Below are 26230 nucleotides of genomic sequence, written 5' to 3'. Positions count from 1 at the left end.
AAATGAAAATGTCTTACTATTATTTCATACTTTTCCCATTTCCATGACAAGATCTTACGCCAATTAGACTACACAAGTGTATTGTGTTACTGTTAATTTAAATGTTAATTATGTTGAAAAGTATATGTATGGCTTTTGTGTGGAACAGTAGAGATTTTATAAGACTTTAAGACCTGGTTTAGTGGATCAACCAAGGGAGCTGCAAATTAATAATATATTAGGCATTGCAAATCCACGTGGAGTAAAAGGAATCCAAACATATTTCTGGTGAAGGGAACTCTCAAACTATGGCACTGTAAGAAACAGCTGGAATTTGCATTTTATCCTGGAACTTTCCTTTCTTTAATCTAGTGAAGATGTGTTACATAGCTTTTCAGTATGTTAGTGAAATATTTTAATATTAATAATAGCATGAGCACCAGTGTTTAAATGTTAAAATAATCCTATTTAAGGGCTTTACTTGAATATGATATCAAGTAAAAATATGTAAGTAGATTTTGCACATATATTCATTGAGAAAATTGTGCTTTTAACACCACAGAACTACGCTGAGATTTTAATGCTAAGTATCAAAACGCAAGCGTAAATTTTCCTCACAAATGCAAGAAAAATAAATAGTTTAATTAGTTATTTTCCTATCTTTTCTATTTTCCAAGATAAATTAAATGTAATAGTAAACCTCACCTGTGCAGTGTCGAAATACAGAGTGTGAGGTTTTGATTAAGCTTGATTAAGCCAGGCCATTTTATTTGCCTGTCAATACCTAGATTATATTTTTTCCTGAGGTGGCAGGAGCTTTTCGACAGGAGCATTATACCTTTGTGCTGTGAAGTTAGGAGCAGTTAGTGATCTTCAAAAGCCAGGAATTCCAGGCGAAAAGTTTCTGTAGGCACCTTTGCCTGTTCCTTCTTCCTCCTCCTTTCTCTCCCCACTGGTTTTCCCAGGAACAGATAATGAATGATGTTTAGGAAATCATACTTCAGAGGTGTCCATAGGAAAAATAATTATTTCAGTATTTTTGATGTGCCAAGTCACCACCTACTACAACAAGTAGTTGGTGAACCTATATGGTCATGAATATCGCTTTGCATACCTTAGCAAGTTTTATTTCAGTTTGGGGGTGCTTTTGAGTTTTGGTGTTGCAACTGTCAGCTGCTTTGCCTTAGTATTTTCTCTAATTCCTTTAAAGTATAGTCTTAAATAGTTAAGGATAGAAAAAAGAGTTACAATAGTCTTTGCAAGAATAAATTTCAATCAACAGAGTGATGATTAGAATGTTAGATCTTTGTTATTGTAGTTCTTGTAAATGATAAACCTTTTTATTATTCTATATCACTGAGCACTTACTGAGAAGGTTTTAGAAAAAATCAAAATATCAAAATAACAACACAAAACCCCAGCCACGACCCCACTCCATCCATACCCTGACAAATCACAAAGGCTGGCACACAACTTTCAGCATTTTACAAATGTTAAAGTACGTAGATTGCATTTCCTCAGTCTTAAAAAATGTGGCCAAATTAACCCCAGACAATCTTATTCTACTTCTTCGCTGCTGCTGTGTACAGCCCTGGCAGATTTTTAAACCAGCTGTTGAAAATAACCTAGTTTAAGAGTTCACGACGAACGTGAGGGATTCATCATTATATATTTACTGTCTGAGGCTGATATAGCTGTAAGGTTTTTCAGATCCCATTGATCTATTGCGCATGTTCCCTCCCTGGGTTGCAGGACGTGCTCCTATTTGCATAAGGCCCTGGGCAAGGTTCTTTCTTGCATTGATTGGCCTGTCCAAGGGAGCCTGATGTGCTCTTGCATTGATCACTGTGTCTTTTCTTGGAAGACAGTGTTACACTGAGTTCATCTCAAACATTCTAGGGAGAAGGTAAAACTTTACTGCAGATGTCTCAATTTTATTCAGATGTTCCTTTGAGTATAGGCTTTTTTTTTTTTTTCCAGGATAAGTATTTTTTCTTTCTTTCTTTCTTTCTTTCTTTCTTTCTTTCTTTCTTTCTTTTTTTTTATTTTTTATTTTTTATTTTGGCTGTGTTTCTGCAGCTGTAGTGCAGTGTAGACTGGAATGTATTGAAAAGCTATGTTAAATAAAATCGCCTTTGTGTATACCACTTATTCCATGCTGGTTTTGTTGTTTTCTTTTTTTTTTTTTTCTTAAAAAACAATGCCTGTAGCTTTAAACAAAAATCAAAACTACTCTCTCTTCAAAGAGTTTGCAATTATAAGTAGAGACTTAATGTAAGAGTGTGTGTGCTGGTGTCTTTGCTTAGATTAGTATTGCCAGTTTGTAACTTGTGTGATTTTGTACTGATTTTTCTTCACCCTTAAAAAAATACTAAAACATTGCATCTTCGGAATAAAACTGTAGTTAGATTTCGGTTTTCTATATCTGTACTTCAAAACAAATCACACAGATAACATTAAGTTGGTAGGCAGACAGACTGATGATTGATCAGCTGTGTTGATCAGAGAAGACAAATACTTTCTTATAATGTACTTGTTGTCACAGAAGTGGTATGCCACAGGCTGACTTTCAAAACCCAGGTTTGGGAGCTGGGTCTTGGCTTACCCTTGTAGAGGACAGAGCTTTTGAATGTTCCCTGCATTAACAAGCTGCATGCAGGAACACTGCAGACCACGGCTGGAATTTCTGAGAGCCACATATTTGCCTACATATGCCTAATTACAGAAATGATGCCCATTATTGTAATCCCTCAAACATATTTCTGTGGTCAGAAAATGATTTGACCCATGGACTTTCCCATAGGTGCAGGTGAAATGCGGTTATACCTGAAGGGTGATTCATATCTAGTGAATAAGCTGACATGAACTTTACCAAGCTCATGATAGTACTGCATGCTGCTAAACAAAATAATAATGTTATGAAAATGTTCCTGAGCATCACAGAGATGCTCCTTCATAATTTTTTAAAAATTGAAAATGGGTATTTTTGTGGATGCTGTAGAATTTTCTTCAAAGGAAATAAGTATTCAGAGATACACGGCTGAGATCATATTAACACTATTACATAAATTACAGAGGTTTTTTTTTTTATCACTTGGATTATAGTTTCATGTCTTTCACAAAAGCAATAACGTATTGCATTGTATTGCAATACTTTGGCTTAGGGAACATATTCCTTTGGTCATTCAGTAAAACAAAACTTAGATAAGTATACTTCAGGTAGCGTATATGAAATTTCATCTTCATTATCATGCAAATGCAGTGAGAATGTAACATTTCCCAAGATGTCATTTGACTATTAGGATCTTTAGAAAATGGCCTCTCAAAGCCACAAAGCTAATATTCCAGAAGAAAGCTATATAATGCCTAAAAATTTTCAATCCTTATTCTATATGAATAACAAATGTAATAGGACAGGCCATTATTAAAATTGCAAAAGAATGCGTTGACCTATTGGTACAGAGGATCTTTTCTGGTTTTTGCACCTATGATGAATTCTGGGCTTCCTATAGCATAGAGGATGAGTGCACAATTGCAGACTTCAAAAATCTAAAAAAAAAAAAAAAGTTGGATAGTAACTGGAAATCTGTTCTTTTTTGTTTTAATGTGTAAATGAAATCAGTGTATATTTATACTGATAACTATTTTGTTATAGGCAATAGTGTCCTGTGTAAGTGGTATAAATATCGTGTGTCTGCATTGCGCACAGATTGTGCATCTGCAACACTTTTAACTTTCTGTAAGCTGTCTTTTCCTGAGATTTGAGTCGGTGAACGTAGAAGATAGGCACTGGCTATATATGGGCTAATCTCTTAAGTGCGGAGTGGAATTTGCTTTTTAATTCTGAAATAAATAAGAGTCTGGGTGTCTCGTACCAGCCCATTATCTGTGTTATTCAGTTGAAGAAAAATGCTGGACTTAGTTGTGTGTGTGAGCTAAGCAAGGCAGTAAGACCCCACAAATTTCTGGTAGTAAAAGAGATCTTTTGCAAACAACAGCTTCAATTCTGAAAAGAAAGGACAGAACACGATTGTTTGTAAGCAATTAAAAATTAAAATGAGGCTAGGAAATCTAGTCTCTTCAGGTAAAGATAATTCCTGGGAAAAAAAATATTCACAGTACGAGTAACATTGTGCTGTTAAATAAAGCAATTGTATTAGAAAAATGTGATGAAGGTGTATATAGGCACTTCCGGAGTTTCTGATACCCTTCGCCAATGTTGTATAGTGAGATTTTCTTAGCAGATATTTGCAGCCCAAGTAAAGTTCTGGATGTGTTGAATTAAGGATTTTGAATAATTAATAATTGCTTGATTGCTTGGGATCTTCTACATCAAGCATGCAAGAGAGTCCATTACTGATAGGGTCTGAGTAAAATAGACATAAAACATGTAAAAATATGTATTTTTAAGTTTTCCTGTGAAAGATTTAACTTCCTTGGGAAAAGATATTATTTTTCAGAAGCAGGGCTAATTTTTTCCAAGTAACTGCATACAGAATGAAATTCCAAAGTCTGGGGGTTTTGTTGTTGTTTTTTGTTTTGTTTTGTTTTAGTTTGTAAAACAGTAGTATTTTGAGATTGGAAAAATTAGAATGTCTGAAATGTCATCTCTCTTCCATGTCACTAAGGCATTTTCATATTACAGACGTGTAGCTAAAGATAAGAGGTGGTTCTGTGTTGTTTTGCTAGGGAGATCTTTTCAAAGTCCAGGTATTGCTAATGTGACAGATATCACGTAGCAATTAAAAATATTTTTCTCTACTTCATTCCCACTTAAACATTTTCACTTTCCATGCATCATACATGGTATCTGCCCTTCACTCAAAGCCTTTTGATGAACTAACTGGCAAACTTCCATCACATGTAAGATACTCTGGTGTGTTTTTTAAGAGAGAGAGAGCTATGATTTTACATTAAAGATTATTTATGCCTTTTTTTTTTTTAGATGAAATGGGGTGTTTAAATGATCGAGAACTCCCAGACAATTGATCGAGAACTCCCAGACAATTGTGATCAGATTCAGCACGCTGAAAAAGGCACTGATAGAGCTTCACAGTCACCCTAGAAATGCTGATTTTCTGTCATGTTCATATTTATCAACAGGAAAGACTGTTCTGGGAATGGTATAGAGAGTCTGCGTAGCACCAGATTTAGTGGGGTCATCACTTGAGCCCTACTTTATTGCTGAAAGGGCAGTAGATGGTGGTGGTCTTAAGAATAATATGCAACAAGGACAAACAATTAGCATCATCCTGCTCTGCAGACTCCCATGCGTTTCTCACCGCCTTGCTTTCTACAGAAAGAGAAGCAATTGTACTGTTGAAGTAGAGACTAAATTCCCATTTGGTGGGGGTAAAAATGATTTTTACTACATGATATAGGACATAATAAGCTAGTATTTGCATTGCATTGGACTGCATTTCTTTTGTATGTACTCGATACATTTTTTTATATTTTGAAGCATTCTGCTAAGTACAATCTAAGTGAAGTTTTTTACTCCGTAATTGTGAAGCAAGTGCTATAGAAAAAAAGAAATTTGAAATTTCAATGTCACTATATTTGGGAGATCTGCATGAATATGTGGAAGGGGTAGCAAGTCTATGGTTTGTAACTGCACAAAATTAAAATTAAAATTAGTTATATAATGCACATTCGTCGAGATGCCTTATTTTGAAAGAAAAAAAAATCCTTCTGCCTTCTGCTTCTCTTCCTTACATACTGAAGTAACTTTCAGCAGTTTAAAGAAATATTTCTAAATCAGGTAGCTGGGGAGATGCCTCCCGTAGGAAAAGCATCTGCTTACATTTGGCCAGGCAGCCAAACACACACGTGTGCCAGCGTGCTGCTCTGCCCGTCCACCTGCCTGTGTCCATCGTCACACACGCTCACACACACAGCAACCTTGGTGCTGCTGCCCACCGGCCCAACGCAGCCAGGCGCTTGGGTAGTGAGCGGGTGACCAAAAAGCCTCCGTTTTGGTTTCAGCCTCCCGCATGGAGGCAGTGGGTAGGCCCAGGGGAATGCTGGCCATGCGGTTCCTCACGCCGCCTGTGTCCTGCACCTCGTGTCCTCAAGGCAGCCATGGGTGGTGTGAAATGAGGGTAATTAATGAAGGCTCTGCCCTGCAAAGCGAACTCATGGGGAGCCTCCAAAGTGCAGCCCCTAGTTTGGTTGTGTGCAGTAGTGGGATGCTCTTGGACGTCGTGGCGACCTTGCCATGTCTTCTGCTCCTTCCAACAGCCGCTGGTACCTCTGTGGCAGGAAGAGAAAAGCAAGTAAAGACTTTATTGTCTCTGCGAGGTGTAAATGCCATCACCTTCCGCCTTGCCAACAGCTCCATGCTGCTCGGGGGCTCGCGCTGGGTGCTCCAGGTGACAGCACCCTAAGTCGGATGCAAAAATACGTATGGGTAGGAGCCATAGGTACAGCATCTGCTGTGAAATACAGGTAAATTACTTCAGTCACCGTCACTGACTTTGTCATAATGCTGAGTTACTGCTAAAATCTAATGGCATAAACTTTTACGTCCATTTTTTACAGCTATTCACTCAAATTAAGCAGAAATGTGTATATGCCTTTCAGAGAATTTAATGAATTTTGCGCAATTAAAGTTTCATCTGCAGTTGTACCCTAATACTTATGGTAAGGTGTCTAAATACGCTATCAACTGTCATTCGGCACATTGTGGATCCAGTCATTTCTCTCTTGAACTAATGCGTATTTGCCGCCTTCACTTTAAACAGGAGTCAATTTATGATGCACATTGTAATCTTTTTGTAAAAGGCTAATTATGTACATCGCTTTTTGAAATGCAAGGATGGGAATAAATGTCTATTAATGCTTTACATGGAAAAACAGAATACAAACGTCTTGTGATCTGAATATATTTACAAATCGTCGCTAGCACTTTTTATGCAAATGGACCATGCTGTCAGAATGCAACTTTATTTTTATTTTGGATTTTTTTTACGTTATTACACAACTAGCCACTTCAACACCTCGCATCTGTCTTCTTGCAACATTTGAGACTTTTTCCATGCACCTGTAACCAGTGCCATCTTGCACCGTCCCCTCATACCTTCTGTCTTTGTCCCCGTGTGTTATGGCCTGTATGTCGGGGAGGATGAGGATGCTTATCAGGGCATGACATCCTCGAGATGAGCACCTTTCTCTCTTCATCGCATGTTGATGCAGACCAACGAAGAATTGCAGAAGCAAGAGTTGCAGAAGGAAGAATTTTAGAAGAAAGAATTGCAAAGCAAGAATTACAAAGCAATAATTCCAAAGCATGAATTGAAAAGCGTGAATTGCAAAGCAGGAACTGCAGAAGCCTGGCTCGGCTCTGCCAGCCAGCCCAAATTAAGCAGACTTTTGCGGCACATCATCTGCTTTCGGGGCCGTCCCTGTGCCCAGGGAAGCCAAGGTGAAGGCAACCCGCCGAGAGCGGCGGGGGAGCGCTGCCATGTCGCCGACACGACGGAGAATCGTGCCAAGCCGGAGCGGCTGGGGGCCGCCAGGGGGCAGTGCCCGTCCTCCTCTGCGCAAGGCAAGCGGAGCGCCTGGGATGGTGCACCGAGTTTAGGTGGTTGGGGGGGTTGGTTAGCTTTTCTTTTTTTTTTTTTTTTTTTTTTTTTTTACCCCTTGTTACCGGGCCCTTTTCACCACGCTGTTGTTTCGCACGGGGTCTGATAAAGAGGTTGAGTGATCGTGTCGATCCCATGAATAAAAGTAGGTGATGTTTCACAAGCATCATTACACCAGTGCTATGAAAACAGAAACATCCTAGTTTGGTGCAAAAATGCCAGACGTTGCTGTTAGCTCTGTCTGGTGTCTTCTACAGCCAGTGAAGCTGGGCAGTGAGAGCAGCACGCTGTCCAGGCTGCGCGCTTCTCCCCGCTGCAAAATGCCAGGGCGCAGGTTCAGGAGACGAAGCCTCCTGGTTTAAAGCAGCATTCATCCCTTCACCTGTGGCTGCCCTCCCTGGAGGCTGGATCTGTCATCCACTGATGCCAGGACCAGGCCCTGTGTCCACTGCGGTGTAATTTTTGCTCTAAATTCTGGTGTTCAGCACAAATATTCTTCCCGACTGGCTGTCGCTGGCCTTCAGTGAGCGTGTAAAGATTCCCGTAGAAATCACTCCTAGACATGTGTAGTTAGCAGCTGTTTGGCCTGATCCCTGCAAGTGATCTGTTAGTCGAGGTGATGGGCGATCAGTACAACTAAAGGCTGTCGCAATACAAGTTCTGATATTCAGCCACTTAAAACATTATGATTTCAGTACACACCAGATGTAATTTTTAATAAACTCCTAAAATACTGCCCTAGCCAGAACTGATAGCTATTAAAAGGTAGATCAATATAACAACAGATTATATTTTGTGCAGTGAATTGAAAATATTTTGTATGAGTCCAGCATAATCTCTTGTAAATACCAAAGCGATTATGAGCTGTTTCAGTTATTAGCAATATACTTTTAAACATTAAAGTGAGCACATAGTTTTCTGAAAAATCGTCCTGAAAGTTATTGCACAACTTTAGAGGACAGTGTAGCATGTTGCTTACAAATATGTATGTTTTCTATTTATTTCTGTATAATGATGTAGTATTCTTGGACAGTTTGATCTCCTCGCTGATGTTTAGTAATAGATCTGTCATTTAACCAGGGCAAGCGTTGCCTAGTTTTGCTTTATTGGTTCATAAGCAAAAAGAAAAGCATGTTTAATCAATACAGAACAGCTCTTTTTGTATTCACCATTTTATAATTTGAAACCTTATTTTGTTAGTACTAACAGTCCACAAGCAGTGAGATGCCAGAACTGCTTTAATAGGATTTTCCCCCTCCTAGCACGATGTTGCTTATGGCTATAAAAAGTTAATTTCAGATCCTGATACACTTGCATTAATTTTTGAGACATAGGCTGAGTGTAGTACAGTGAAGAATAACAAGAACACCGCACCACCATGCTGTAGCTAATCGTTTATTACCTCAAGCCAAAGGAAGCAGTGTTAATGTGCAGGCCACAATGTCTGGGGAAAAAAAAAAAAAAAAAAAGTAGGAAACTGACAGGAAAGGTCTCCCAGATTTCTTCCTGAGGGTCTTGAGAAGAGGACCAAGAAGGGAAAGGAGAAACAATAGCTTTGCCATGTCATAAAGGCTAATGTTCACCAGTGCTTAAATATGTCCTGGCATACTTGGAAGATCATGTTAGTACATTAAAATGATATTTTATGATCAGACTGTAATACTTACCAAGCAATCCCGCTTTGTTTCTGCATAAGAAAACTCTTCTTTACAGTTGTTTAAAAATACGATTTCTGTATGAAAAGCAAGCCATTTAGATGCCTATCATCAGCGATGCGCACCGTACCTCTGTAAAGCATGTATATTCTTTGGAGTATTTGCTGACAAAAGGAGCATGTTGTCTCTTTGCTTGCCAGTAAGGGATCTGTTGACTCCACAGCTATGTAAAAACCTCTCATCAGCACCTATTTTAATCAGCAAGAACTTTACTATAAATCATTATCAGAAAAAGCATTGTGCTACACTTTTATACCAATACATTTATTTTGAAATTAATAGGGAAAAATAATACAGAGTCTGTGCTTGAGATGGGCTAATAAGCGTGCCCATGAGACTTTCCTTTTTAAGCACTAAATGAAAGCTTTTGCATTGCTAACAGGCTACAAAAGTTGCTTAGGTAATAAGACTCTTTTTCTGTTATCAGTAAAAAAGAAAAGGGGAGGGATGGGATGGCTCAAGGGATTGGTAATCAGATTACAAAGTCTTTCACTTCTAGGTCACTGGTTCAAATCTGCCCCCTGTTTAGTAGTGACCAAAAGCTGTTCCCAGCTGATGGCTTTTCAGTAGCCTTTGTGAGATGCTTTAGTGATCTATATCCAATGCCTACTGAAAATCACTGTGAGCAGTTGTGTTGGGAATCTCAACTGAGACCCTTTAAGTAGGAATAAACGACCTCCTTGCACACTGAAGGGTTCGGCATTTTATTTCCCAGAAAATAATTTTAATAAGTTAGTGGAGCGGTGCTGCTGAATCTGCACTGTCACAGCTGCTCTGGGCTTAAATAGCAGATCCTGCTTCCCAGGACTGTCACTATCGCTTCTCACTAGCATTGCCTTATAAAAATTGTTACCAGCTTTCTTAAGAATCAGACTACTATCTCTCAATATGAGTCGCATGGTATCACTCCCAATTTACTTCCATATTAGGCTAGACAGATATCATCATAATTACAAAAAATGAGAAGTAAAAAGAAAATTACTAAATTTGTTCATCTTAGAAGAAATGCCATACTTATTAGGAAAATTGATTTTGACACATAGAGTGTGAAAACATTTTTATTGATGGTTTTAGTGCTGTATTAGCGCTGTGGAAACTGTGAGACAGAGACTTTGGTAGACTTTCATGCGATACATGACTTAGGTCACTAAAACATTCTCAGAGGAAGGTGGGAATCGCATTTAAAATTAAATACTGAAAAACAGGGAATATTCCCCAGCTCCTGCAAAAGAACCTTGTCCAGTGTACGTTTTCCAATGCCATCTCTTGCTGGTGTTTATCGTCAGATATTTAAAAGACACCTTTATAAACTTTGCTCTTGTCAGCATTATGAAGCGCTGTTTTCCTCCGAGTAGGGGAGTGCTAGAGGACAGTGGCTGTAAAGGGAATGTAACTTCTACTTCATTAATACGTGAGCCTGAAACAATGATTGTCTGCTGTATGTGCTTGGTACATTTCTGTGGGAATCACTTTGTCAATTTAGAGGTGCTTTTACCTCTGCAGGGATGCATGCAACCCATTATGAAACTGCGATTCTTTCCCCAAAATTAAATAAGGAAAAACTGTATTTTGTTTGACGCAGTAGGAATGCCGTGTGTACGCCGCTATGGATATTTCCGTACGGAGAGCAGAACTAGGTATTTCATCAATCATAAATGAAGCATGGTTTGATCAAACAGACCGCATCAGCCAGCTCCCTCACTACCCATGTAGGCCTCAGTCACAACTTCGCTGCTTGCTCCTCAGCCTGCGGGTGCTGCGGGCCAGTTGGTGAGCACCTGGTGGCAGGGGAGTGTTTGGTGGCCTCCCTGTGAGGCAAAAAAGTTCTGCAAGAACCTGTTATTTTTCCAGCTTCCCTCTGGTTTTGATTTCCAGCAAGCACCTGGGTCTGCACCCCTGTGCTCAACATCTTTAAGGTCGCTGGGGGGATAGAGGATGGTGAGGATTGTTAACGAGAGATAAGGGTTTGGTGCTGGGAGTGGAATTATTCTGGTCAGGGCCTTCAGAGAGGAACAATTGAAAAGGAAAGAAGAAATGTTAACCACAGCAACAGGTGGGGATGTGTTAAGTCACAGCTTGGTGGGGCACTGGGAGGTTCCTCTCTGGAGCCTCACAGGCCGAAAAGCACGGGTGTGGAAAGAGCAAATCCCAGATGATGTGTCCATACTGATCCAAAATACACCTTCTGCATCTACCAGGAGTCTTGGAAGCCCACAGGACTCGGGGCAGTCTCTGAGTTCTGCTCGAGCTCACTGGCACCAGCACCTCCATCCCCGTGGGCATCCAAGGCTCACAGTGCAAGGGGCACGGCTGAAGGGCACCACCAGCTGTATGGGTGACTCCATCCACAACTGAGGGTTTATAAGATAAAGCCATTCCTTTCAGAAGCTCACACAAAGGTTACAGGGGAAAAAAAATATAAGTGGAGGCATTGTCAGCCCAGCTGTTTTTAAGCTCATGAAAGCTTCCTCCCAGGTCTGGTGTGAGCCGTCACTCCCTGCCTGTGGGGGAACCTGGTTTTATTCCAGCTGTTACCTCAGGCCCCCTCTTTTTTGACATACACCAGAAACACTCCAGGAGCAGAAAAACTGGCGGCCTGCTGGGGCTGAGCTCTGGGCGATGAGGTTTGCCTGCGCCTCAGTTTTGTTGTGAGCTTAACCATTATTTCAGCACCATAGGTTAGATGGAGATAGCCTCCCAGCGAGGCGTTCATCCTGGTGTAGCGATGGCTTAGCTTATAGAAGGACCTCTGCACAGCTGTAGGAGCTGTGTCTCACAGCCAGACTGGCTTCTGTCTCCTCATGGACCCCGCACTGCCCTGGGCAGCCAACAAAACCAGAAGCTGCTGCATGGCAGTGGTGCTGGTATCCACCAGGAGCATGAGACAGGGGCTGCCCAGGTGTGTTTCATTGCTTAACAGGACTTCGGAGAAAAGGGAATGGACTGAAAGCTCACCGTTGCTTCTGATTTTAGCATTGCTTATGAAACTTGGGAGATCAGAGGGTCATGGGGAATATCTTGCTAGTGATGTGTAATGGTTTGGAAGTAAACACCAGGGGTGGCTCCAGCTGCCTTTGATCTAACTAAATGGCTATTATGCATATTCTATTTAACTTATTTTAAAATTAGGCAAAGAGCATACAAGAATGTTTCTCTGTGTGCTAGATGCCTGAACTTCCAACTGTGTGCTCAGGACCAAACAAAAGGAAAATGGTTCTCTTTCAAGGAGCCTGCCATTTGGTAGATATACACCACAAAGCAGGCATGAAATGCTGTGGGAAAGAGTGACTGACATTCTACCTTATCCCATGTTTTTAACATTTTGAATTTTTATTGATGAGGGCCAGAATTTGCAGATTTCACACAGTGTCTTTTGCCTTCCACGACATCTGTGAATTTTTTCATTTTTTAATTTTTTTTTGAAGTGAGACTTCTTAAGTCAAAAGTGATGAGCTATTAGCTTAAAAAGACGGGAAAGTAGTTAAATCCACAGCAGGTCTGTTTTTTTTCAGAGTGAAACAGAAACTTTGGAGAGCGTGCGCAGAAAGTTCTGCAGACATCTCCTGGGGTTTCGTGCCATGGTGTCTGATCATCCCGGTGACGTGGGATCCGAACGAGCTCTCCCAGGCTCCCACTGCCAGAGGATGAGGCTGCTTTTTCCTCAGGCCCCTCATGGTGGCCCAGAGGCATTTGTTGCAGCAGTCCTGCCTGGCTGGCCTCCCTGCAGCAAGAGGGGAGGATTGCCCTGTTCTCCCCTGTGCCATCACAGCCTCCCCACAGGTGTAGATTGCTTTCAGGAATGACCTGGTAACCACCAAAGGCAGAATCCAATCCAAAATTTTCAAGACAATGTCTTCATTGCCTAACAACAGTGAAAAGAAATGCTGCTCTTAACATGCGAGAATCTCCCTTTGATGCTTGTGAGCATGGCAGGGACTGTAGGTTATTTTGCTAAAGAAAAACTGCATGTAGTAAGTGGGTATCTTCTGACATGAAAACCTGGGATTATTCATTGCTGGTATGCAGCAGCCGTTGTACTGAAACGTAGGCACGATAGCATTCATTACTCTAAGATATTACACTCCTCATTCTTCTGTTGACTCATCACTACCTGGCATAATTTCTCTGACTAATAAAGTATGCATGCATCATAAATACTTGAGGATGCTCTGTGGTGTTCCGTTAACCAGCTTGTGGTGAGGGGAGTGTGGAGTAGTAATGCACGTTCTTCTGTAGCATTCATTATTCAACAATAAATGATGTGAGCAAGCCAAGGCTTGGGGAGATGACCAGGCTGGCCCAAGGTCCTTGAGCATGCCAGGAGGACAAACACAAAAACAGAGCATTTCTTATTAATCTGGAGAAAACAGGGTATGCTGTTGTCACCAGCAGTGCTTCTGTTTCTGGTGTCACCCTGCCTTCAGAGCCTGCTTGGGTACAAGGAACATCATCATGGCAAGACGGCGCCCTGGCCCCACTCCCATTTCCAGAGATGCTGGGGTTGAAGTCAGCTGCTGGGACAGAGCCCCCTGCTCCCCAGGGCTTCAGGAGAGCAGCTCCATGCCCAGCATCTTCTGAGGGTGGAGGCTTCCTTTACCCCTTACAGCTGTGTCTGGTGTGGGTCAGACATCTAGTTCTAAATGTGTGCTGTTTATGAGAGTCCATTCTGTGCTCTGTGTTGGAAGATCTTTATCTGAATCATTTGTCATATCAGATTAGTTATGCATCCTTCAGAGTGCTTCACAAAGTGCTTGTGTTTATAAAAGATTTTCTCCTCCTTGGAGCCCTCTTGGCTTTGCTGGTACTTCCCCATCTCACGACTGGATGGAAAGTGTTTGATATCTGGTAGCGTGTCCAATGTCTGATAAAAAGACGTGATAAAAAATTATTCAGCATATCCCTCTCTGCTCTGCCATTTTTTTCAGACTTTGAAGATGTCAGCGATATTGTGGTATGCTTAGTGTAATTTGGTTTTCTACCACACATTCCTTTTTGGCAAAGGAGGGTGCATGCAGCAGCAGCATTTCAGTGGGACAGAGAAGGGAAGCTGTTGCTCTTCTCCCTTGCTTGTCTCCAATAATAGATCATAATTTACCATTCCCTAACTGTGAAGAGGATTATCTTCATGAATTTGTGTGGCCCCAGAAGTTTTGGTTTACATATCCTCTTGCTCAGAGACCTTACCTGTGGAGAGACTTTTCCTTCCTGAAGTTACTCAGAGGTTGAAAGAGTCAAAGCTGAAGCTTCAAGGGACGGGAAGAGTGAGTGTTGTCTTATCCTCTTGCTGAAGTGGAAATCCAGCTGTCTGTGTTTAAATAACAAGGGTGTTAGACTTCATGTCCATCTGCAAGGTTCTGAGCTTAGCATTCAGCTCCTTCTTTTTTTCTTTTCTGATTCAGGCCTTTTTGAGAAAAATTAATACATATGCTGACATGTTTGTGTACAAATAAATAGGGTCAGCTTCTTAAACTCTTGGTCCTTGCTCAACCAATTGTCTTAAATCTAAGGAAGATTTGCTCTTCTTGATGTTAAACCTATGCAATTTTCCCTGTTTTTGTAGGTATAAAATGGAATATAAGAAAACTGAATATTTCATTAAAAAATACACCAACATAACGTTTGCGTAAAGTTATAATAAAATAGTAAATAAAGTTGTAATAAAAGTTTTCCAAGAACCACTCAGATAGAGCCAGTGAAGATGTAATACCATTTTACCATGTTGGATTTAATCCTTAAAATGTACAAATTTGATAGTTTCACATTTGTTTCAATAATATGATTGTTCACTTCTAGACTGAGTTCTGGATTTACACATTTGTTAAAGCATGATAATTATTTTCATAACTTACTTGAGGCCATGTTTTTCATTAGATATGAGCCATTACCTTCATGATGGTAAAATATGAAAAGAAAACTCCAGCCCCTTGTATCATTTCATATCTTCTTCATATTTCAAAACATTCTGTATTGATGGTTTTCATTACACACTGATTTTCAGAAACGGTTTAACTAATTTGTTATCACAAAAATTTAAGTATTTGTATTTGTATTTAACTTTTTCTGAGTAAATAAAATGCAAGAGCCTGTATATTCTGGTTCAAAGCTTCTTAGGGCTTTTCAGCCCCAAAGAAAGCTGGCAGTGCTGGCAGCTTACTCGCTTACATGTCCTTGCTTACCGGTAGTCTTGATACGACCAGATGCCTCCAAAAAGGTGCCAGTTGTGTGTCACTGCTTGGGGTCAGCTCTACACCCTGGGCATTGTAAACTGTGTCCTCAATGGCTGCAAAATCTGCTGAAAACCTGGTACCGAACGTACCTTCAAAGCAGGAAACTTGCTCAAAATGTTGGCTCATGATTTGGCCATGCCCTAAGCTGAGCAGGGCTTTGAAAATGCAGTCCATGCAAAACCAAGCCTGGGCGTCCAAGTCTGGGGCAGCAGGCTGAGGGCACTCCCAGTTTTGTGCTGAAACACCTCTGTTTCCTAGTTTATATAGATCTTGACCTTCCCCAGTTCTGAAGCACTTTTTAAATTTTCATATGGTCATGGGTCCAGGTGGTTCTGATTACAACTGGCAGTTTATTAATAGCCTTGCTTTACTTTATTATTATTTTTTATTTTGTTTTGGTTTATTTTGTTTTGGTTTATTTTATTTTATTTTATTTTATTTTATTTTAAATTTATATAATTTATTTTATTTCAAACTAGGCATGACACTCATATTGGGGTAAACCAAGGAAAAGCAAAGACATGACCTACATCATAAGGCTTTACTGGCAAAGATGTATCAGCTAAGAGCTTGAAAAAAACGTTTTGCCACCCCAGGCAAGATAACTATGTTAGCAAAACCTCTAGTGCAGGTTCTGCATAGCAGTTCCAGCAGAAGAATGTTTTTGCTGGCTTTACTCATGTCGTTTGGAGATGGGATGCAGCTTCCTGCCAGAAAACCTCCTGCATCTCTGTTAAGAGGACTCTGCTGGCAGAGACATGTGGTAAAGCCAGAGCAGCAAAGAATCTTCTGCTGTGCCGGAGGTTTAGGCATGATCATGCGCTCACAACTTTTTCCACTCCCCACGTCCAAATTAACCGTGAGTACAAAATGAGCTGCAGTTTAGCAAGCTGAGGTGATTTTTCAAATGCAGTTTTCCTGGGGCTCATGTGCTGCAGTGGACGTACCCACGTTCCCTTTAAACAACCTGGCTCGAGCATCAGATGCTCTTCAGTATTAGCTGTGCCAAATGCTGCACATGTCAATTTAGGCTGCTTCCTGGCAGAATAAATTGCCCCTTGTGGCACTCCACTTCCCTAAGACAGGACCATTTCTGAGCCGTGTGTTAGAGGCCAGCCAATGTCCCAGCAGAACATCAGCAATTAGACTGACCAGGCGTCGCTGTCTGGTCCCAGCTAGGCAGGTGGAACTTGTTTGCCCTGCAAACCACCTTCTTGGCGGTGGTGAGACCTGCAGAGCAAATCCATCTCTGGGGCAGCAGGTTGCTGCTGGCAGAAAGGGCACCAACAGCCAGACCCAGCTGGTTACTGCGTCTGCTCCTGACTTCCTCCGTGGCTCTCTAGTGGCTGAAAGGCACAAGTCCCAGCAGCCTTCACCACTGAAGCATCCTGAGAGGCATTAAAAAAATTCTGGGTTTTGTTTGCTTTCATTGAGTGTTTGATAGGAACATCTTGGTCATGCCCTCTTATCTAACTTACATTTTTCGTCTGTGAGGAAGCTGCATACAGAGCATTTTGTCTTTTTTTTTCTTTTTTTAAACAACAGGAGTCAACCCATTAAGAGCTCCGTAGGTAGCTTTTATTAAAGGTCAGATGCTGTGTATGGTGGCAGTGGGCAGGCAGCCAGTGGGATCCCCACAGGGTTCATGTTATGTGCTGGGCTTTCTTTTGGGCTATTACGGTGTGTTCGTAGTAGCCAAATTGCTGAGAGGTTCTTAAGTGAGGTGGGCCAGCCTTGCTACTCGTAGTCCTGTAACACCTATTAGCACAAAAGTGTATGTTTGGGAACTTGGTGTTCTCTGGATTATTACAGGTCCTTGAAGGCTTTTCTCCTGTAAGCTCTCTGTTAAGACACTAGGGACAAGAGAAGCCAGAGAATTGCATTATTAAGTTTAAAGTTTTAATAAAGCTGAACCCTGAGGCTTTTATGCTAGAGAGCCATTAGTTTTGCTTGCACTGTTCGCAAAATATTGCCAGCAGAATTTTGTGTATGGGGAGGGGAGGCGGGGAGGGGCTGGTTTTGTTTTTGTTTTTGTTTAACTGAGCTATGCATAAGGGAGATGGCCGCTACCTTTATTTTAGAAGTACGTTTTGCTAATCAGGATTGGCTTTAAGAATTTTTACCCTAAAACTAGGATTTGTATGGAAACTATCAGTAGAAGTTCTGAAATGGATACAAATTTACAGCGTGAACTGTGGCAAGTCCTAGACTCCAGATGCTCTAAAGCAGTCTGTTCTAATATGTTCATATGTTATTATTACCTTTACAGTATGACGTATTGCTGTAGAAAGCTATCACAATCGTAGATGTAACATCCAATTGGTCTTTGAAGAAAATATCAGAAAATACTTGGCCTTGGTCATTCTATGATTGCGTCTGCAGTTTTCTTGCTGTTTAAAACTGGTGTGTATCAAATGCTTTGTCTACTGCAAGCAAGGATTTTAGCATGACTATGAATACAGTTAGGGAAAATTATTCTTCTTGCTAACTGAAAATGGGAACTAGTTTGACTTACTTTAGATTATTTATGATGTTTGTTATATGCTGTTCAAGTATATCTGCTCGGTAATTCTACTCCCCAATGAATAATATTTTATGAAAACTTGGGAGTCTAATTGACTTTTAAGATGTGCAAAAAACTAAGAGTATTTTAAAAATTCAGGAATTCTATCCAGGATGCAGTGAAAGGTCTTGGGAATCCCAGACCAACAAACATGCAGTACATGCAAACAGAATTGTATGCTTTGTGTTGAAGAGGAGTCTTTCTGAGTTCAGGAAAGGAATTGGATCGAGTGTTCATGTTCTAACAGAGCAGTTCCTTGGTTTGTATGACACTGAGTGAAAGGAGACCTGAAGGGCACACCTAAAAGAGGGTGGACCTGTACCAAGCTTCCAGGAGAGCACAGGAGGTTCCTAAGAATCTGCACTTCCTTGCAAAAGTGTTAAATAAAAATTGCCCACTCACACACCATTCCTACTGAGTGATTTCTTATCTACTACTGCTCTTACAAATTCTTCATAGACCAACCAATGCCATTTTGATCCACCAGAATGGTTACCACAAATTCACTCCACTTCTGGAAACCATTGAGCATATTTGAGCTTTCAGTTCAGTTTGATCTGAAAGGAGTTCAGTTTACACACGCCAATACCTCTTAAAGATTCAATCCAGTGTGAGGCAATGGGAGACAATGGAAGCATTTGCGTCAAATTTAGTTTTACTCCAAGCCAAATACTTAAGGTAGACATACCCATTCAAGCCTAGTACATACCATGGAAATACCATGCCACAACTGATATTGGCATGGAAGACAGAGGAAGTACATGAAAGGTTTTCTTAAAAGATCAAGGGAAAGTGAAATCTGGGGTATTTTTTTATTTTTTTTTTCAATTTTTTTTTTTCATAATTCCTAATTACAAACAACTCACAGGAGTCAGTATCCCGCAGACCCTATGTGATGGCAGTTGACTTGGTTGTTTGAGCCCATATAAATACAAATTTTCAGCCATTTAAATTTTGTTAGAATAGGTATAGGGAGCGTGGAACTGATGTTGCTAAGTGTTACACCCACAGGCCGCTTGTCTAAAGCCTAACTGGGCCATGCATGGATTTTCATGTTTGCAATATCAGACCTTTGAGTCACCTTTTAGAATAGTGATGCTTTCATTGGAGAGCTCTGCTACAAAATCTATCAATACCAAAGATATATTTGATCATCTATTCTAAATATTTATATAGAGAGGTAATGTATTACATATGTGATATGTGTAAAAGACTTATGTTTTATAGGCATACACTACAGATAAAGAAGAAAGCAGCCTTTTGTTATTATAAAATTATAATAACTGTATAATGTAACCTTACTGAGGATTGCCATCTGACATTATGAACAGCTTAGTAGTAACTCACTTTTTAAATTTGCAAATAAACATGCAAATAATATATCTGAATTTAATGGATGAAGTTTTAAATTATTTCCAATTCATGCTTATGTAGTGATAGAGTTGAACTCTTGTGCAACACTTGTTCCTTGCGAAGTGAAGGAATAAACTTTCAACTACTGGAATAGAGATGACTTTCAAAAAGGCATCTGAATGCTTTCTGCCTTCTTACAGTGGACATCTAGGAATGTACCCAATACAAGGGTATCAAATGTAAAGCAGTGATGATATGGTAAACAAATTACAAAAACAAACCTAACTGTGACTACAGAGAAGGAACCCAAAGACAGAAATAAAATGGTACTTCATGAATAAAAAAGAAGACTGGGAAAGTCTAGGGGGCCCAAAGTGGTGTATTGAGTGATACGGTAATAAAGGAAAACCTGATGGAGAAGTGCCCATTTAACTACTTCTGACTATAAATGAATTTTTGGAAGAACAAGAAGGAATGTAAGGACAGAGTGATAGAAGCTCTAAGCCATCCAGTGAAGGGGTACACTGTGTTATTGCTTTTTTTTTTTTTTTTTTGAATCTATTCAGAGGAAAATAATTTAGGATTTGAAAATTAGCGTTGAGCAGGAAATTAAGGAATTCTTAGGCTGTGAAAACTGAGTGTCTGTGGAATTTACTGATGTATAAAGAGTACAAGGCATAAAATGATCTTTAGATGAAATCCCTAGGCCTTTATTTGCAATTGTTGCTTCAGTAAAAAACACAGTTTTCCTGAAAAAAAAGTAGTTTGTAGTATTGTAAACAGTCTGTGTTCTATTAAATATCTTCAGTTATAGCATGTCAGTTTTAAGAGGCTGCACTGGCTGCATGGGATAAAACTAGTCCTGGGAAGTGTAAATCGTGCATCCCCTAGCATCCTTCCTTTGGAATTAGAGTTGCATCAAATTTGAATGGTAGCTGGGTGCTAAATTTGCATTGGATATTAATGCATTTTACTGTATCATTTTTTATTCTGAATTCAAAACTGTTTTTAGAGAAGATACATATACTTTCATTCTGAGCTATCAGTCCATTCAATCTGAAGCATTGATGCCTCCGTGAGCAAAAGCACTTGGGCTGCTCATATCTTCTTGCAGGATAAATTAGGGTCCTTGCTAGGAGGGCCTGCTGTTTGAGCATCACTTGGACCTGCTCTTCTCAGTTATAGTTATCACTTAACATCACACTGTAGCAGAGGACTTGAGCTGTTGTAGTAGAAGCTATGGCACCTGGTCTGGACGTGTTCTGTTGTGACATTTCTGTGTCACTTAAATATGGACACATTAGACTTGTTCAAGTGAAGGTTGTAGCCTTAATTCTTTCTCTACTTCATGGTTTTCTTTGCGTTTTGGGGGATTTGGGGGTGTGTTTGTTTGAAAATACCATTATACAGGTGTCCACAAAGCTGAGCAGCAGGCACCAGCGGGTGTTATTTGTGTCCCAAGTGCATTGGATAAGAATCAAAGTGCATTGGTTTCTTTTTTGGGTCCCCCACTCCCAAATACTAGCTGTAGAGCATTAGGTCTTCTGTCTGGAGTGAGTGGCCTGCTGGGATCTGGGATCTCTCTGCTAAGAGTGCATTTGATTCTGTGCGAATATTTTATTTTTCTAGTCTGGTTCTTTAGCCCAGGTCCTGGATGAGTTACTGCTGCTGCATTCGTAGTCTTGTGCTGTCATAGTCTGCTTTCAGCATTGTGTAACTGTCCTGATGGATCCAGAAAAGGGTCATTGCGTCTTACAGGTCTTACTTCTAGTTACCTTCTCTGTGAGAGAACTTTGTTTTAATAGGGTTTCTGAGCCATTCTTACGGCAAGCAGAAAAAATGGAGGACCTGGTTCACTAACAAAACTGCATCTGGTACTGGTCTTAGGAGAAGCCTGGAACCAGAAGCTCCTAACAGCCAGCAGGACCCACAGCCCTTCAGCAGAAGGCCTTTCTGCAGACACTGCTGTTCTGTTTGGATAAGGAGGGTGATGTTACCTTTCCTGTCCTGTAAAACAGTTGGATCGTTGTGATGGCTAGAAAGGGAAAGGACTGGCCACAGCCCTCCCAAAAGCAGCCTCTGCAATCAGTGATCAAGTGCGTGATCATTTTGTGCATATAACTCTGCCTGAGAAAGGGGACAGTAAAGCTGCAGTCTAATAAAGCAGCTGTTTAGTATCTCATGCCAGTCTTCCTTTGCAGCATGGGCTGAAGACACATGAATATCACTGGGCAGAAATTATTCCAGCTGAATATTCAATTCATACTGTCCAATTCAATTCAATTCTTCATACTTTTTTGAGGCTCTGTTTCCTTTTCTCTTTTCAACCTGACTTTCTGAAAAATTCCGGATACCAAAGCTGTTAGAACCTGCTTCCAACCCAGTCCCCCTGAGCTGGATGTATCAGATATATCTGCGTGGCCCTCCAAATTCGTGCAGTGGTACTGATGGCTCAGGTTGGGTCAGGAGGAAGCTGGTCGTGCTGTGACATGCCACTGTCAAAGAGGGGCAGGCTCCACAGCCAGGGTGCATTCACCATGCACAAACAGCACATCCACGCAGGACACGATGTTGAGTAGCTCAGTAGATGTGCAGCCTGCCTTACAGTGAACTAACTTACCTGTGGAGATAAGTCTGGTAGTTATTTTTGGCCAGTACTTTCTAAACTGCATTTTAAAAAATGATTTTTCAGTTATTTTGTAGATCCGAACCACATGTGGGGCCTGGTGTAATCCTAGAGAAATTACTTTAGATGACATATTCACGAGTCCAAGTTCTTCTGAAATAAGCTGGTTGAAGATCTGAGTGAATCAGCCTTTTAACAGGCAAAGCATTTATCAGTGCTTGAGATGTTCTTATAGCTTTGGGGAGGAGGATTATAGCGTTGATAAAAATCTCCATTTTGAGGCTCCACCTTCCTGTGGAGCTCCGGGGTTTCATCCCAAGTTTAGCAGAATCACCGGTGGTTCCTTCAATTGCCTGAAGACCGCCTTGAGACATCCATTATTCGTACATGCAATTCTTATTCACAACTCTTAGACTCTGTAGTGGACGGGATCTGTACGTCTTCATGTTTATGGTGAAATTCAATGCTCAGTGTCGGATGTTTGGCTGAAAATGGCAGTGTCACGTTACCTCTGAATGAAGCCCAGCCTTTTACAATAGATGCTATTTTGTCCAAAATGTGTGATTTTGCCCCCCACGCACTCACCTGTTATCCTATTCTCCAAATATTGTAGGTATTAAATGTGAAAAAACTATATGTATGGAAAGTCTTCGCATGAAGGAAGATCACTCTTAGAAGCATCTTTGTATGCGTTTGCCCCAGATTTCTTCAGCTTAGCTGAATTCCTAAATCACATAATACTGACAGTATGATAGTCGGGCTACTAAGGAAGATGAACACCTGATTTTCTCTGGAATGGGAAGCTGTACGTTTATGTTATCTGTCCAATAATGGTGAATATTTTTCACTTAGAATATTAATTTAACTACACTGATTTTAAAATACATATAAGGTAAATAATAAAAAAAAAGGGCAAGACATTCAGAATGTCATACTGCAGTTATGTGAAACTGGAAGTAAGAATATTTGGTCAAAAAGGTTTACATTTATGGTATTTAGAAGATACCAGGAGATAGTTTGTACAGGATAATGATAAATGCAACTTTCACATCAAAAATCTGGATTGAGGTGATTATTTTTGAGTTTCTGATGAAAAAAAACATTCACATCTGCTTTGTAAAAGTCTGTTTTAGAGAGGTGTTTTTGGAGATGCAGCCTGTATGCTGATAAGCAGTTACTAGAACATGAACAAAGAATTTCTGGCTTTAGAAATGTTGTATGTATTGCCATTTATACAAAAGAAAGACGAAAAAACATTAACTTAGTGTGGCATACACAGTGGTAAAGACACTAGTTGTGAAATGCTGGTTTTAAAAGTATAATTCATTATGCTTTCTTTGATCCAGTCTTACAAATTAGGGTCACTCATGTCAGGAGATTAAAACCTTTTTGTCTTTCTTTGATATCAAACTATTCTTTTTCAGTCCCTTTTATCTTGCAGAGCAGCACTGAATTCCACAGCATCTTTGTCAGTTCATTCGTGTTATTTGCAGCAATCATTTAATTGGTTTTAGTACTAATAATATTTAGTCGTACTGTCATTTCCAACAACAGAGACTCTTTAATAACCTAAAAATGTTGAGAAGCTCTGGTGATAGCTGGGTAAGCATATGTATAAGAGAGACCACAAAGAATTTTGGGAGCATGGTGGGAGTGCAAGGCAGCTAAATTGGATGGAAAAAGAAAAAAACCCATACAAGTCAAAGTAAGATTGTACATCAGAAAAACTACAGCAATCTACTGAAAATTAGTAGATGATAGTCATGAGTAGCTTACAGTGAACCACGGGTACCAGCTTCCCTGAAGCACAGAAATAGGAACTTGAAGAAGCTTGTAAAAGGTGTCCTCAGGGAATCTTCCATTTTTTCACTATGATACCTTTAATCCTAGAATTGTCAAGCCACATGGAAAATAATAGGACTGAATAGTTCAGTCAGTTAAAAGTTAGTATTATTTCTTTTATCAAAAATATTAGGTCTTTCTGTGTTTCTAGAGCTGTTAGGATTAGTATAAACTTTAAAACAAGTGAAGTCAAGTATTGAACTTGCATTACTCTTTCTTTTTTACTTTAAGATCATTATCTGTGACTAAGCAGACACTGCTCTACAGAAATAAAGAACTTAAAGCCAATATTTTTTAACAGATGATTCAACGAGAGGCAGAAGTAAAGAATAAAGTAACTGCTGTGGCGTTAACAGACTCTGTTCACAATGTGTGGCATCAAGAAGCTGGCAAAACTATTCGAGAGTGGATGCGAGAGGTGAGGCCGGTTTCTTTTTTCTTTTTTTTTTTGAGTTGGGGTGTATATGCCTGCATATGATTCTATAAACATTTCTCTATCTGCTGACCATTTATTTAGGGTGAGAAAGAGAGCACATTACAGAACCATAGGAATTGTGTCCCCATACCAGCCCCTAAAATAACTGAGCTTAAAGCCATTACTGAACTTCAAAGTTAGCAGTCAAAATAGTAAGAATCAGCTTCAGCGTGCAATATAAAAACATAAACGGTTGTAGACCAAGTGTTGACTGGTAACTGAAGCAAAGTCACCCAAAGTGCCAGAGTTCTGCTTCTGGCCTGCTATGGTGGTGGTGGAAAAGCCCCTTGAAGCTCTTCCTGACTCGGCTTGCTGATTTGTACAGCTGGTGAAAAATACTTGCTTTTATGAGATATGATTATTTCTGAAGTGCTCTGAGATTTTCTGATGAAAGTCAGAGTGTTTTCATATAAAAGGAATGGCTAGTTGGTGATGATCTGATGGTGAGTTATGGCCAGCAATCACAGTTTTCCACCCTTGGGGGAAGGATGACACCATGCATTCATTATTAATTTTCATACTTAAGTATGGGATTGGTAAGATTCCATTTTTTTTTGTTGCTGTTTAAGTGAGACTAACTAAATTTGTGAATCTATTCCTTGTCAAATTAAGCTCATATCTGTGTTTTCTATGTTCTCATTTCAGAGTGCTAAAATGATAGGTGTGTGTGGCAAATATAAACTCCTTTATCCTGAACTTTTTGTTCAACCTGACTTTTTCATATGGTTTTAGTGAAACATTGTGTGCAGACTGCCTATTCCTGACTTAACCTTACCGTTTTATAGGCCATGACTGATGGGAATAGAGAATCACCTGGGATGCAGTCTGACAGCTCTGACTTAAATGTTAAAAATGTAAAGAATGGTAACCCCTACAGGCTCTGTCAGAAAAATCCCCATTTTCTTTATGGGAAATCAAAACCTTAAAATATATGTTACATAGTAAAACTGAAATTTTAAATCCTGTAATTTGAATCTGACAACTCCATTTTTCTTTAAGCATTTAGTCTGAATAAGACAAGTGCATTACCTTTAATTTCATTTGCAGAAAGCAGATCTTAAAGAATAAGTTAAATGATTAATGGCCTAAAAAGTGGATGGAGTGTCATAACTTACATTAGCATTGAAAATCTCCTATAAGAAAGAAGAATTTTACATATGTGAAGTGTGGCTGAGTGGTATTAAGACTTGCATATCACCTGGATATCTCTTACTTTAATCAGGTTTAAGGCTACTGGTAAAATGAATAATAATTAAAATATACACCTAATCGCTGCCTGTCTGTAGGGCTAATTGCTGTCATTGAAAGAATGAATTGTTAAAAAAGTAATTCTTCATTGGAGCTATCTCTCTGTATCATTGGTAGCCTATTTTTAGTACCTATAGAAGTCATGATTTTTGAATTTATTAGGAGCTGTGATGAATGATAAAACAAATCATCCATTTACATATCTTGACACTGCTTTCGAGAATACTTATTTCTTACAGGCAAGTGTCACATTGTATATAAAAGCTGGTTAATTGTGTGCTAATCTTCTGTATTATCTCCAGCTCTCTGATGTAGTGTTCTATCAGTAGTTAATATTAATTTTACTTATTTCAAATGAATGTAATACTTCATAAAAATTCTACTTCTTTTATAATTTCTACCATCATACATTTGCAATTTCACATTCAGTTGTTAATTAAAATTATATATGCAAATTGTAAAATGTATAATACTTTACTACTTTAAACCTTGAAGCCTTTGTGAAATATTCCATTTTAACCATTTTTTACTAAAAAGTTACATTACTGGATAGTGTGTTTGTTTTTATTTTTTTTTGTCCACCGAGTTCAATAGTTTCATTGATCTACTGTTTCTTACA

At 39.7% G+C, this 26230-nt stretch overlaps 1 protein-coding gene across 6 annotated transcripts in view; it reads left to right on the top strand.

Annotated features, from left to right (window-relative positions):
• Nucleotides 1-26230, top strand: part of FAM172A (family with sequence similarity 172 member A) — a 234008-nt gene that overhangs the window by 163156 nt on the left and 44622 nt on the right. For 5 of the 6 annotated variants that reach the window (XM_040540846.1, XM_040540844.1, XM_040540847.1 and 2 more), the window contains one exon: nucleotides 24190-24306. In XM_040540846.1, the coding sequence (XP_040396780.1) occupies nucleotides 24190-24306 (117 nt within the window). Of the gene's footprint in view, nucleotides 1-4924; nucleotides 5629-24189; nucleotides 24307-26230 lie in introns of those variants that run through there. The other variant, XM_040540853.1, reaches the window with a different exon arrangement.

This window comes from Cygnus olor, chromosome Z, assembly GCF_009769625.2.
Source record: "Cygnus olor isolate bCygOlo1 chromosome Z, bCygOlo1.pri.v2, whole genome shotgun sequence".
Classification (NCBI taxonomy): domain Eukaryota; kingdom Metazoa; phylum Chordata; class Aves; order Anseriformes; family Anatidae; genus Cygnus; species Cygnus olor.
This window is presented reverse-complemented; position numbering and strand designations above follow the sequence as displayed.